Source organism: Taurulus bubalis, assembly GCF_910589615.1.
Source record: "Taurulus bubalis genome assembly, chromosome: 6".
NCBI lineage: Eukaryota > Metazoa > Chordata > Actinopteri > Perciformes > Cottidae > Taurulus > Taurulus bubalis.
In genome coordinates, this window is record NC_136594.1 from 6859718 (window position 1) to 6875064 (window position 15347).

General features: G+C 43.3%; 1 protein-coding gene across 1 annotated transcript in view; it reads right to left on the reverse strand.

Moving 5' to 3' along the window:
- LOC306737551 (protein sidekick-1-like) overlaps positions 1 to 15347 on the reverse strand; it is a gene marked incomplete at both ends in the record, with an annotated part of 212119 nt that overhangs the window by 63051 nt on the left and 133721 nt on the right. The window contains 9 exons of the mRNA XM_079219286.1: positions 807 to 943; positions 4601 to 4774; positions 4923 to 5025; positions 5916 to 6083; positions 6227 to 6343; positions 7220 to 7414; positions 9239 to 9322; positions 11957 to 12132; positions 15193 to 15298. Coding sequence (XP_079075412.1) covers positions 807 to 943; positions 4601 to 4774; positions 4923 to 5025; positions 5916 to 6083; positions 6227 to 6343; positions 7220 to 7414; positions 9239 to 9322; positions 11957 to 12132; positions 15193 to 15298 — 1260 coding nt within the window. The remainder of the gene's footprint in view (positions 1 to 806; positions 944 to 4600; positions 4775 to 4922; positions 5026 to 5915; positions 6084 to 6226; positions 6344 to 7219; positions 7415 to 9238; positions 9323 to 11956; positions 12133 to 15192; positions 15299 to 15347) is intronic.

Consider the following 15347-nt stretch of genomic DNA (forward strand, 5'->3'; position numbering starts at 1 on the left):
CCGAGTTAGGAACACACACACACACAGGGGGTAATGAGTGTGCTCAAAACTCTCGTACATTCCTCCCTGTCTGGATTCAGTCATTACCGACATCGACCAGACTATCATTACTTGAGTGTTCTTGAAGACGCTGCAGAGCAGCTGCTGAAATGGTGACAGCAGGAAGCTCGCAGTCATATTCCTGCTGTCTCCGGAAAAAGTTATCAGAAATAATCGGACATTTGTCCGTCACATGCCAAGTGCTCGGCTCTGCCATTAACGTTCACCAATCCCTCCGATTAGCTTACAGCAGGAGGAACAGCGACTCTACAGCCAACTCCCTCCAATCTGTTTCTCCTGTCATTCTATTACTCAATCGCTCTCTCCTCTCTCCTTCTATTTCTCGTTTGACAGGTGACAGAGCACCAGCCTGCTGTTAAAACATCTGTGGTAGAGGGAGGGTGAGAGAAGGAGAGAGGGAGGGGGAGAGAGAGCGTAAGGGTGGGAGGAAAATAAGAGCTTATTTATAGGGAACCTGGATGTACATTTACTCAGCAACACCATTCTCCATATGTCTGCCTCTTGTAAATGAGTGTGTGTCCCTGCCTGGTAGACAGCAAGTGAACAGCTGTTTGTCGCTCAGGGACTATAAAGTATGTCCGAACGGACAGACACACACACACACACACACACACACACACACACACACACACACACACACACACACACACACACACACACACACACACACACACACACACACACACACACACACACACACACACACACACACACACACACACACACACACACACACACACACGTACTGTTCTCAGAGAGCTCCAGAAGGTAGTACAGGAGTGGGGAGTTCCCATCAAAGGGCCGTAGCCAGGACAGGAGGACGGAGCGGGAGTCCGAGTCGTTGAGGCTGGCCGCCAGGGAGCGAGGAGAGTGGGGCAGCTCGCTGAACACAGAAAAAACAAGACAGGACCATGAACATCAAACCAGCCATTTGACAGCATTTGTTTGACCATTTGATCGGAGGAGGAATGTTTTGACAGCAGCCGGTTAGCTTAGCTTAGCATGCAGACTGGAGACGGCAGGCTTGGCTCTGTCACAAGGGAACAAAATCCATTTACCAGCACCTCTTCCACTCACCGACAAGCTGTGGTTTCACGGGGTAATTTTATTTGCTGGAGCATTTCTTGCAAGACATCCTCACTCTGCAACAACCTAATAGGTTGTTTGCCAATGACTCCCAAAACAACATATATGACCGTTAGAGGGTGTAATTGACAAAAGCTGATCCCCGCCCACGCATGTGAACAAGCAAATTAATGGCACAGTTTAAGCATCGTAGCGTGAAACAAAAGCAGCCTGCTGTTAAAACAGCCCAAAACTGCACTTCCTCAAATAGCCACCTGAGGCTGACTCCAAAAGCGAGTCAACCCAAAGGACCTTCATGTAAAAAAGGTCAAATTTTAAAGCAGAAATAAACATGTTTAACCTGGGAAAACAATGTTGGGTCTCTATAGCTAATATCCTAGTTCATGACAACTTATGGTGGATGAATTATTATATAACTGAGTTGTTTACTTTATATAAAGGCTTGAAGATCAGCGGTGAGTGATTGCACCCCTAATGACCCCTAATTTTGGTTATGTTAAGGAAAAGGTCATGGTTTGGGTACATATTTACTCTCCAGACATGATACCACTGGACATGTAATATCAATCTTCTAATTAGTCTGGTCAGGGATCAGTTCCAGAGGGCAACGTCCTTTAAATATGTCTGTGGTTTGCATATTTATATTGTGATATGTTATTCTGTACGTGTTCTGCACGATCTCGTCACATCTATTAAAAATAAACTCTCCAGACATTTGGCCACCCCCCGTGGATATTTGTGCATCCCTGCCTTATTAATAACAAAGAAAGCAAAACAAATATATTCATGAAAGCAATAAAGAGTGTCCAGACATTTCATTAAACCAATTTTAGTGCATCATAACTCAAAAAACGTTTTGCTTGGAGGAGGAGAGGGAATGGAAAGCAGATCTCAGTGTCGCTCTCTGTGAAGGCTAATGGTGCTAGCAGAGATAACAGGAGTGAAGATATTAACAGATCACATACGAGAACAAAACAAACATATTTACACCGAAAGCAGAAGAAAAGACACACTTCCCTTGTGCTGACAGTATATGCATTTCATATTCATGAGCTCATTCATTATTTCGAAAACAATCATGGATGTGTGTCGACGCTGTCGAGCTGCCAGCTCATGATTTCATCAGATGAGATGAAGTTGAGAAAAATAAAGTTTCAGTTTTTTGTTTTTGCTGTGTGTGCGGTTTTATGTTTTAATTTCAAGTGGGTATGAAGTCTGAAAATGAGGGGAGCAGAAAGAGAGAGTGAGAGGAAAAGAGGTGTATGAAGAAGGACTATCACGATTATTATGTTTTTAAATGATATATGACCTCGATCATTTTTGCTGACCTCAGTTGTGTTCACATGCACATCTGTTTTATAAAAACACGACCATCATTTCAGCCAACATGACGGCACGGTCACTTATAAGACTTGGGTGCAAGTTTTCTCATCGTGACTAAGCTGACTAAAAATAAAAAGTATATGTCGAGACATGTTTTATCGACATTTGTGGTCACGCTGCTTCTGACTGTGTGTCGGCTTTTTACTCGTAGGCGGTGCTCACACGGACAGAGACAGTGAACCAGGTGAAGTCAGGATAAAGTCAAGGCTAATAGGGGTTTTCCCGACGGACCAGAGACTTTGAAAGAATATAATAAGTCCAAATGGACTCCACCAAGAAGAAAAGCGGAAGGGGAGAATGAAAATGATGTTTTCTTTTCTGAGTTGACATGATCATATTAATTAATGGATGAGCTTTGAGAATGTAAGAGCAACTACCTTCACGCCGCCCACACAGACACACACTCACAAACACATGGATGGGTCTTGAGGGAGTTGAACCAATAACCTGCAGGTAATTAGTCTGTCTCCTCAGCCGCCAGCGTCTGTTAACCTCCATGACCCGTTGATAGTGAGCTAACGAGAATGTCAGTCACACGTGTGGACGCACGCGCCCACGCGCACGTCCACACACGGACGGACGGCCAGAAATCCCTCCGTTGCCCGTTTTGTTTTTGCACCGCCGTACACAGAGACCCGCTTCCTCCCTCTGAGTTTGACACGAGTGACCTCTCACGCTGTATAATTCAGAAGGATGCGGACTCATGTTCTATCTCTCTCCCACCCCACAATTGTATTATATATATATACATATATATATATATATATATATGTATATATATATATATAAGTGCATTTTATAAATACATTATGCAAGTACCTATTAATATATAAAGCCCACAACCTGATAGTGTTCTCTCACTGCGGCTGTAATGAGGCTGTGTGGGTCGGAGCGTGGGATACACTTGAAGTACGTGTGTGGCATGTTTTAATCTGAGCGTCAGGAACGCCGGCTCCTACCAAACGCACACTGCGACATGGGTGGAATGTGTTCACATGAGCATGGGAGAGCAGGCAGACACACACACACACACACTGGTTTTACACTCGAAGACTAATGCAGTTTCACAGAGCAGGGAGTGTACTCCACGGACAGGGTACCTGATAGATATGACCTTACAACGCTATTACTACTGTCTAATAATAACTCACACTGACAAGCCACGTTCTCACAGTTTACAGTGTTAAAGATAGAGAAAGGCTTTTGGTTCAGAGGGTGTCTGACTCCGGAGAGAACATGGCTACTATTGGGAACAAGCAGTTCTTTTTTACTACGCAACCAGTGAAATAATTAATAAGTTGACTCTAATGCTTTCTTTGTGTTTGCCAGTGTACTACATTATCTATGTGCTGCTTCTCCTGGATTATGTTCTGCATCGTAAATAGTGTTTTCTTCTGTAATGCTAAATCCAGAGGCATCCTCCCTGTCAATCGTATCTACAAGACAATCTATGGATTGTCTGTTTGTTTTCCCAATTGATTGCAGCGCAACAAAAATGTGTTATTATTGGGCCCAATCATGAAAGAAGAAAACAATCCACACTTTGTTGGATCAATGCCTGTTCTGTATTCCACAGTGTACATCAGAAAATAATATACAAATACTGTGATGACAATGATCAGTAGCATAAAATGTAAACGCGATTTACAGCAGAACAAACACTGTAGTGCGTTTTAGGATACAACCAAACCTAGCTTAGCACAAAGACTAGAAACAGGGGGAAACAGCTAGCCTGGATCTGACTGAAGGTTGTCTCGCATAGCCAGACTCATCTCCACGGCGCTGTGTGAATGTAAAGAAAGGTTCAGCTCATTCTGCTGTGGGGCAAAATTGCTCTGGCTTGTTTGTATTTCTTAAAACCAATCACACTCATCTTGGGTGGCTCTAAGCAAAGGATGCAGCGACAGTGCCCATGCAAAATAAATGGATAATAGTGGAGATGGCACAAGGGGAGGAGAATCCCGGTGTAACCCGACAGCCAATTGGCTTATACCCAATAGTCCGAAACGTAGCAAAATCCGAAATTAAGGTGACCTGGTGAAAACAGCTTTGCACGTCTCTTTGTACTCACATGACTTCGAGGCGTGCAGAGCGAGAATCGTTGCCAGACTGTGATGTCACGGTACAGGTGTAATCCCCAATGTCACCTGACCACGTCTGGCCAATAGTGAGAGAGCCCTGGCGCATGGACACCCGGCCGCCATTGGTGGGACGGACCAGCACGCCACCTCGATCCCACTTGAAGCTGCAACAGAGGAGGAATACACGGACGTGAACTGTGTACTGATTATATTTACAGATGCACATAAATCTGTGGAAAACAGAGAAGAGAAGCAGACACTCTTGAGATTAAATATGCATGTATGTAAACACACAGAGAGACAAGCAGGTACCTGATATTGACTCTGGGGTCATGTGTTGCATTACAGTCCAGAATAGCAGTGGTTCCTTTGATAACACGCTGGTCTGTTGGAGGCACAGAAATGACTGTACGGGCTGCAGAAAAACGAACAAACAAAAAAAACAGTAAGAAAAATAGACAAAGAGAAGAGCGGGAGCGGTGACACAGATGGCATAAATTTACAGGCCGAAATTAAATTAGTTGACTATTCTCATATTTACATGACACAATATGCATACATTTAAATGTATGCTGCTCCAGAATACTAAATAACTATTATTCAACAACTCTAAACTGAAGCTTGAAGCTAAACAGCAAACAAGCAGTGTTCCTCTCTCACTGATAAACACACATACAAGAGGGCCACACTTACAATGAGGAAAACTGCCGAGTCTATCATGTTTTTTGTGCTTTGTTGGACTCAGGCGTTTCACAAGTTTTATAACCGAAAGAGAAAAAGTGAAAAATTGATGCAGTGTAGAGAGCATCTATTATCTCAGGAAGTCTGTTATTTAGGTATATTTGGGATGTGACTGAACCTCCAATATATGGGTATAGTTTTTATACTTGATAGTGCAATAGAGGTCTGTGATTAATCTACTTAATATCTATTCATATTTAATCTGAAGCTCTTAAGGTATATATATATATACATATATATATATATATATATATATATATATATATATATATATATATATATATATATGTATATACACATATATATATATATATATATTAGCAAATCAATAAGATTACCAGCTAATCAATTATCCTCTAACCCAACCAAGCAGATGACTACTTCACCATTACACCAGCCCACTGCATCAATAACCAATCACACTGCTGTTCACCAGCCTGGGCTAACTTAATTTGACAGCTATGGATAAATTAGTGTTCCATGTCTGTTTTTGTCTGTTTAGCAAATGTCTAATGAGCAGTTTAATGTATTTTTGTTGGTGTGTAAAGTGCGTGTGTGCCTTACTCCAGACGGTGAGCATGGAGGTGGCGTTAATGGTCCCCTCTGGGTTGGAGGCGATGCATGTGTAATCTCCTGAATCCTGGAAGCTGACTGGCTGGATCTGCAAACCACCTGACTGCAGCAGCGTGAACCTGGGAACCTGGACGGAGCCGCTAGCTAAGACCTGTGATCCTACAGAGCAGAAAATAATACAACAGCCTTGAGGTGAGTAAAAGCCATTAAGCCAGTAAGCACATTTGCAATTACAAACACATCGTGTTGGCGTGTCAGAGCTCTTGTGCTCAGCGCCGAATGCAGAGTGTGTGTTCTGCTACCTTTCCTCCAGGTGATGGCGGGTTTTGGAGCCCCGTTTGTCTGGCACACAAACAAAGCTGTGGTCCCATCAGTTACTGTTTGGTCGGACGGAGGGAATGTAAATGTGGGGTACACACCTGAAACACAGGGAGAGAGTATGAGAGGAAGACAGGTGGCCGCTGAGAGGAGACTTGTGGAAAAAGCGCAGTTTCCAGAGTGGAGCTTAATGGCAAAGAGAACGGATGGAAAAAGAAGTAATGACAGTGTTGCTCTAAACACAAACGCCTCCCCTTTGATCAGTGGAGGCTTTATTCATTACCTTGTACTACGTGCGCGTGCATAATTGTGGAAGGTGGTGGTTTGGAAGCTCCAAGGGGACTTTTAATTATACCGCTCACTAAACAGAGCGTAACTCTGCTGAGACAAATATCAGAGTACGTGCAGACGTTTGCAGCTGACACGCACTGCAAACTATCAAGTCAAAGCAGGGTGTTCGACTGACTATCGCTTTAATTTAAAAAGCAAAATAGTCTGTGGTTGGCTTGTCTTATAGCCAAAGCACTGAAGAAAAACTTCAGCTATATTTTCAAGCCAGAGCACAACTCAAACTCATTTGAAAGGCAAAGCAGCACACTCTGGATTTTATTTTTAAATGAAAGTTAATGACGGTTGTCTCCATGTATGGTACGGCCAAATGCCGAGGATAAAGTAGGACGATACAATACAGCTGAAACAAAAAGCTGATTAAATCAACGGCATCTTAAATAATCTGCAACTATTAAGCAATCTTTTTTTTTTTTTTACTATTCTTCAGACATTTAAGAGACTAAGCAATTCACAGATTCATTTGCAGTCCAGAAAATGAATGACAGCGACAGCCAAATAAAGAAGATAAAGTATAGTATAGTCTAGAAAGTAAGTAAGGAAGTTGGCATCAAGAGAGGCTGAAGTAGCCAAAAATAAGTTGTGAAAAAGTTGTGTGTTATATTGTGTAGTGTGCCAGACAAACTCACTCGATACGAGGAGTTGTGCGTGTGCCTGAGTTTCTCCGGCGGCGTTGCGAGCGAAGCACTGGAATATTCCTCCGTCTCCTGGCTGCACCCGGCGCACCGTCAGCCCGGTCGCCGAGTTGACCTTGTAGCGAGGGTTGGCCAGTTTGGAAAGCGGCACCGTGTCCTTGTACCACTCTATCCTGGGCTGGGGCACGCCTGCATGAGTGCACGAACACGGGAAGAAAAAAAACCAAGAGAGAGAAAATACAATTGGCTTAACAAGCCGGCTGACCTCACTGCTGAGTTAACGGCTCCAGCTCCCATTAAAACAGCGACGCACTCTTTTTGCACCCAATCTCTCTTCTCTGTAATCTACTGTCTCCCTATAAATATGCATGTGAGCATAATGACTGCTAATAATATATTGATTGGATGGTGTGGATGGTAGGGTAAGGGTGGCAGAAGGGGCCAAAAAAACATTCTAAATAAAAGATGTGGGCAAACGCAGCACATAGAAAATCGCTAGTATCGTATGCCACCTGTCTGACGGACATGCCAGATATGACAGTGAGGCTGCTCATGCAATTATTATATCTCAACTCTGCACACCAGTGTGTGTGTGTGTGTGTGTGTGTGTGTGTTTGAGGGAAGGAAGGATGAATTCCACACTTTTCTTCAATCTGTTGGTGCCAAGCTTTCACAGACATGCGTGAAGTATTTTTTGCGCCCGCCTTGTCCCGCTCACTCTGTCACTCTGCACTCTATGTGTCTTCTCCTCCTTCCACCGCACCTCCTCCCAGCCTCCATCCCTCTCTTCGTACCCTCAGGCCTCGGCTATTTAATTACACTGCCACTGTATCAGATTACCGAGGAGGGACACACTCGCTCAGTATGTGTGTGAGAAAGAGAGAGAGAGAGGGGGAGAGAGAGAGAGGGAGAGAGTATGCTGCAGTTTTTAAAACCGTGTCCACCTCTGCTCATTTACATGTTTTCATGGAATCCATTTAAAAACAAGAGTCACGGTGAAACAACGGTGAAACTCTCAGACTCGGTCTGACCTCCAACTGTCGCAAGTAAATTGTCACAAGAAGCCTACAAACTAATGCGGACACACATTGAATGAAACCAAACCTCAGCATAATGTCGGGTTGATGAAATCACCTTGACACACCCTGGGTAGTAAATACTTAAGATGAACAGACAGTCTCAAAACTCACAAACTGACAAACAGGAATCAGTTCAGTTCATCTACTTGCACAGTTAGAGCCTCGGCTTGCTTCAAAGTGCTTGTGGGATCCTCTGAAACCCCGTTGAATGAAACCTTTGTGTCTTGCCTCTCTCTCTCTGCTCAGGTGAGGTCATACCCCCTCAGGTAACTCGACCACAAGCAGTACCACCCAGTTTTGGCTTGGTTTCAGCTTTCCGCTGGTGCGTTTGAAGCATATTTGGACCTTTATGTAACTTTAAAACAAGACTGACATCTTCTACGCTCGTCTGCAAACTGGTCGTGAAGAGATCCTTTACAAATGCAACTCCAATATGAGAGGAAGCGGACAAAATAACTCTCTGTGGAATAATGCCTTGCAAAGTTCAGCCGAAGCTAATTTGAGGGCTCAGCGGTGGGAGTTTGTCAAATCAAGTGTGCATCCTTCAGAGCGATGGCGTTTTACACCATACAATATTCTCTGTATGTGTTCCTCTCCATCCACCACCGCTCAGCTCTGCAAGCTACCCACTTCACACGACTAACTTCGACCGCTGAGGCGTTATATTACGTTCGGCTAGATAAATTTCGACACAGACTCAGGACTGTGGATTTTGTCGCCCTCTTCTTACACTGTAATCGCTTTAGGAACAGATTCCTAAACAGGAATGGACGGGAGAAACTATAACTATAACCACAACCAATAACTCCTTCAATGTACAGACGAGCATGTGAGCATTGCTTTTTAGACATACAGGGCTTAGGGCTATTCAAAGCAATCCTGTAAGTATGTGTATAATCACACACGCACACACACGCACACACACACAGTGTACCTGTAGCCAGGCAGGGGATATCTACATTCCTGTCGAGGTCAGCGAGGATCTTCCTCTTAGGTTGAGCAGTGAGAGAAGGCAGCTCTGCAGGGACAAAATGTATAGCATTAAAATATGAATCATCACGTAAGATAAAACAGCATCTCAAATGCGACAGCAAAAAAGTGACAACCCCCCCCTGCTGCTGGGAGCACGCTTGAACTACTACTAATAAGCCTTGAAAAAAGGTTTAAAAACTAAGAATGGTGAATTTCCCCTCTGCAAGCATATATTATTTAATAGAGAAGAGACTTGGAGTGGAAACCACTCCACTGCAGAACAATAATGGATCTCCCTGTTGGCCCTGAGTATCTTGAGTGTCATTGCAAGGCAGGCTTTCTGTCTATATGCCCTGTGAAATTACTTCCACGCGCAGTCACAGAAAAACACATTCTTCGAGTTTCCCAAGGGAAACAATCCCCTTTTTAAACTGCTTCATTTTGCTGCCAATAACTGCTCTCTCTAAACATCTTCACCAGTGTCTCTCTAAATGCTGACAGCAGCTGCGAGACAAAGCTTCCCTGGATTTGAATGTCAATACACGCATTTGGTGTGTTACTGTAATGCTACGTGTTATGAAAAATTTAGTGCGTGCGCTCCATTTCTTTCAAAAACATTTGTTAATATTTAGTGAGAGATATTGACACAGCGAGCCCAGAGAGGGGGAGCGGGAGACAGGCTGGCTAATTCATTTTCAGTCTGGCTTCTGTGGAAAAGTGGCTGCACACAGTAGCAGCACCTGTTCGCTGAAAAATGACTTGGAGGAAAATAAAATGTCCGGCATATGCGCTAAATAATGAATGTGTATACTGGTCGTGACAAAGATTACATTCTTCACCAAAGAGGAGAAGTTTCATTTCACTTCTTTTCTTAATATTTCTTAAGGCTCCTCATTTTACGCTTAGCACGTTTAATTATAACATACAACAGTGATGTTTTGACACTAGACTGTCATTTTAATGCTGATGTATTTAAGAAAAAAAAGAGAAAAAATCCCTTTGCTCCAGCGTTACTTGGCTCCATTTCTTGTTCCTTCACATAGTAGATGAGTAAACCGAGGTGGCAATAAGAAAAGACGTACTGCAAGTATGATCAAGCTGTGTGTGTGGACAGCTACACAGTAGACTCCCATGTTGCTGCTACATTTATTCTTCTTGACTTTAAAGTTCTTGACTGTTTTTCGGGGAAACTTTTAAACCCACACACGCGCTGCATCGCCTATCGTTACTGTGCACGGTGGAATTTGGCACGATTTTTGACAAGAGGATGAGAAAGACCCCGCCCGCCCGTGATGAACAGAGGAACAGCAAAACAAGAGATGAATAACAGCCGTGTGTCGTGACACCGATAACACAGACGTATTAATCACCCTCAGTCAGGTGAGTGCAAGGATCATACATGCAGAAATACAACAAAACGTATTTTGGGTGTGTGTTTGGGTGTCTGGGTTCAGAGCTTTGAGCTTCCATGGATTCCCTGCTGTCTGCCTGCAAAACAAAGATGGAGCTCAACAACAGATTTTGTTGTTTGCACCAGTAGCCGTCCGTACAGTATCCAGTATCATACATATTCCGATTAGTGGATCTGGGCAGAAAAGAAGTGAAATTGAATAATGAATACCTTTGAGGCTGTCTCCTTCTTTCACACAGACACATACACTATTCTGTTTAGGAATCCCTTTCATTGGATCAAGGTCTGTTGAGCCCATAGCAGAAGAAGAGGATCAGTACCAATGTATTCATCAGTCTCTACTCCTCTGATACATATGAATGCATGCAGGCCTTAACAGCCTTGTTGGCTTAATGAAGGAATATAACGTAGAGAGAGAGAGAGAGAGGCAGGCGAAAGATGGAGAGAAAGAGGGTGCAAAAATTGGCGGTAGATGGTGAGCGGGGGAACAGACAGAGAATGAGTGGGATATAAATATTCATGCAGGTCTTTTCTGACTAGTGAGTACTCCGCAGGCATGGGTAGTTTGCTCTCTCTGCGTTAGGTGCTCCCTCGCTCCGACAATCACAGCAGATCAAAAAGACGCTGACGAACTGGGGGGGAGAAAAAGTTTCGCTTCATCAATCACACGCTCGCTGCCTCTGTGTTGTTTTCTATTTACGCACACACACATATCGGGGACAGGAGCGGATTGTGACGAGAGCGCTCTGGGTTGGAGTGCTCTCAGTGTGCTCTTATTGACTGGCGACTCCGGGGAACAAAACTAATTTAGCTGCCGGGCAAACAGGCGTGTGCGTGTACGCGTGTGTGTGTGTGCCATTTCGTGATCGTGTGTAGGCGCGGAGTTCACACACGCTATGTGTTTTCGTGAGCACACACAAGAGCGTACATGAATGTAACGGCTGTTTGTGGCTACGGGGCAGTGCGTTGGTGAGCGTGGACGACAGATTCAGCTGGAGTGGTCCTGTAGTTGACAGTCAAATGCCCGCGGCGTTCGCTGTCATGCTTCCAGGACAAAAGAAGGAATAAATGGAGGCATAAACAGGACGAAACAGAGCCTGGAGCTAAACGTGTGCAGGAAAAGACGAGAGCGAGGTTAAAATAGAAATTAATGGTACATGTTGAGAACATTATGCTTGATGGGTAAGGCCAGACCAAGATAATCATGGACAATGATGTGTGTGTGTGTGTGTGTGAGTGAGTGACTGCCTTTTTTTTCTCTCCTCTTACCCATTACAGTGAGGTGTGCTCTTGCCTCCACAGGTTTGGCAGTGCTGTTGCTAAGCAACGCCTCACAAACATAGAACCCAGTGTCAGAGGAGTTCGGGGCCGGAATAATGAGCCGACGCCCACTGGCCAGACGACGCCCATCGCGTTTCCAAGCCACCACGAGGCTGTCGATCGGTCTGAGGGGGAGAGCAAGAAAAGAAGAGCAAGAGTCGGGTGATTTTGGAGAAAAAAGGGAAAAGAGTGACAGAAGGCAATTACGACATATTAAATCCATCAGTTTCTGTGTCAATGAGGCAGGAAATGAATGATGACAGTCTGTATATCGGAGCAGTCAGCTCTACTCAGCATGGAGGAGCTTCAGTCAGTTACTCTGGATGCTGGAGAGAGGAATGGGTTTTCATGTAGAGTGAAACTTTGCTTCTTGCATAATCAAGATCAAAACAACAATATTCTGTGTGTGTGTGTGTGTGTGTGTGTGTGTGTGTGTGTGTGTGTGTGTGTCTTTGTTCAAGACACCAGTAATACAGCATTGTATTCATTCGGCAAAGTGCTGCTCAGTTTTGTGGTGCATTTTCATCCAACATTTAAATTCTTATCAATCTGCATTAAAATGTGCAATTCACTTACTGGCTAATTATGTAATCAGCAGTTTGAATTGCAATCCAGGTTACTTTTTTTAGGGACATCTTAAAAGTTATAACATAGTGATGCAAATAATTGGATAAAATAATACGTGTTAAAATAGCATTACAAAACATAGAAAAACATTGCTAAAGCTCCAACTATAAAATATTTTGTTGTCAATTTCTTATTGGTTTGAAGCAATAATTATGTTTTTGGTTTGTAAAGTCAAGGTAATAGGAGTCATTAAAAAACATGAATGAATCAGATGGACATAAAATGTAAAAACAATGTGTAAAAGCGGCTGGGTGTGAAATACAAACTACTGTCAAAGTGACCAAGTGATATTTCCAAATTACATTAGCTTAACGGTCATTAATGTTACATTCTCTTGATTTATTATTATTACACGTTTTATTTCTGGGATGTTCTTTGGATTTAATCCCATAATGAATCACTTTGACATGACATTAGACGGCACTAACAAAGGTCATATTCAAAGATGTGGAGGAGGTGAGGACAAGCTGGTAATTAAGCCACATTGGAGTGGATGGTACAATGTTTTGGGATATGACGTGAAAAGAAATGGAAAAGAAGGAAACATTGCACTTCTGGGCTAATAATTCATTCAGTGACATACTTTCTGTTGCTGTTTTGGGTGCTAATAAAGCTAATTTAGTCAAAGTAAATGAAGACATTAAATACCATTAAATATAAGAAGTCACATAATACTTTGGTTTAGTTCTTTAAAGTGGGCAACTTGGATGAATATGCAACCAAACCAACTTAATATCCAGTCCACCTGTAAATAATACAACAGCAGGAATTAAATGTGTTTATCCTTTTCTTTGGATACAGTTGAGAGTATGCCGCTGTCTCTCTCAGATACAACTCGAGGAGACAAATTGGATGGAAAAGTAATTAAACTTGCGGCTTGGCTGATAACTCACAATTGTAATACTCTTACTCAGTGGGTCCTATCCGCAACAAAAGAACCCAACATGTACCCAAAGACAGAAAAACTGATTTTACAGCCCTTCATATTAGATCTACTGGCACAGCTTGTTTTCAATCAGATTCCTAATTATTTTAGCACTGGAGCAGGACTGCGTTGGTGGTGCATATGGCTGATTAATGGTTAATGGATGTGGATAGGAGATGCTTTTAGACGCCAGCAATGCACTTGATTTCTCTGATCATACTTCATCCCAAACTTCAATGGAACAGTTTCTCTCTTTCGGTTATCCCCTGGGTGCAGAATTATCTCTCTGGAATGAGTATATTTTAGTGGATTCTCTGATATTGGAAATACTCCCTGTAGACAGAGTGGGCTGTTTCTGGCAGAAGAAATGCAGGAGTCTCAAAGCTAATTTGTCTACTGTTGTAATACCATTAGAGTGGGTAGCAAAGACCCAATTACATGGTGGTAAATAGAAATTGTCTGACCATAATATCTAAGATAAGATAAAACTGCATTGCCCTTTATAATCATGAAAATGTGTCTTGCATCACGTATTTCTCAATATGTATGTGGTGGAAATGGATCCCGCTGCTGCAAAGATTTTTTTCTCACCTACTGTAGGTATGTGCCCCTCTTCTATTACGTGTAACAGGGTTTAGTCACTTTTACAGTAACTTGAGTGCTACCCGGTGGTCAAGTGCTGGTCAAGTGCTGCTGAGAAACATTTAAGGGTTTTCAGCTCCGACAGATCAGAGCCGCGTGTCTTGCCCCAACTGAACGACACAATACGGCGAAGAAACCTTGAAAACATGGGCTGCAAATAAACTAAATACGGCACGTTAAATAAGCAGAGCCCTGGATATCACCTGATGATTCAGGCTTGCAGTGCTTTTGTCTGGTCAAAGCAGCCTCACTTTTCTTTTTAATCAATGTTGGACCCTCAGACGAATGCGTCTCTGAGGGCGAATCACAACATGTTAAATATTCATAACCTTCTTCTTACGTGTATACCAGAATGCATCTGCGGCGACCCAAAGATGCAGTTATCTCTCCATCCTCTGGCAACAATGAAGTCAGTGTTGTGGTACAGAGCACTGTATATAGCTGTACTGCACTCATGCCCCTGCCTGTGTTTACTAGATACAAATAAGGTCGGGAACTGTTGTAAAGTGTTCCTTTCGTCTCGAGAGAAGAGACCGTCTGAAGCGCTTGTTTAGAGGGAGCAAAATGGCACATCACATTAGATGCTGTGTTCAGAACAAATACTACATTGTTTAACATGAAGCACACATAAGTCAGTGCTCAGATGCCTTTTTCAGAGGGAGGTTGCACAGTGTTCATCTGAGAGAGGAGTGGAAGCTGATTTCTGAAGTAGAATTTCTCTGCTGATGTCAGGCGGGACTTTGATCCAACTTCTGTTTAAGTTAACTTGGTATTGGTGTGTGTGTGTGTGTGTGTGTGTATTGCTGTGTGTCTATACACTAACACTGGGGGGAGAGACTTGCTGAGCTACGATATTATGTGGTGTCCTCTAATTGCCCTGGAAGAAAACAGTGCGGTCTAGTAAGAAAGGAATTGTTTGCTCCTGTGTGTGTGTGTGTGTGTGTGTGTGTGTGTGCGTGTGTGTGTGTGTGTGTGCATAAAATACATTTACCTGGCATTAGCAATGCACTCCAGTGTCGCCTCGCTGCTGCCTGCCACCACCGTTGTGTCTTTGGGTCCGATCACAATCGCCGGGGCCACAAGTTCTGACTCAGGATCTGTGACAGAGAGAGTAAACAGGAGAGGCAGTTTAAGGCCTTTAATCTC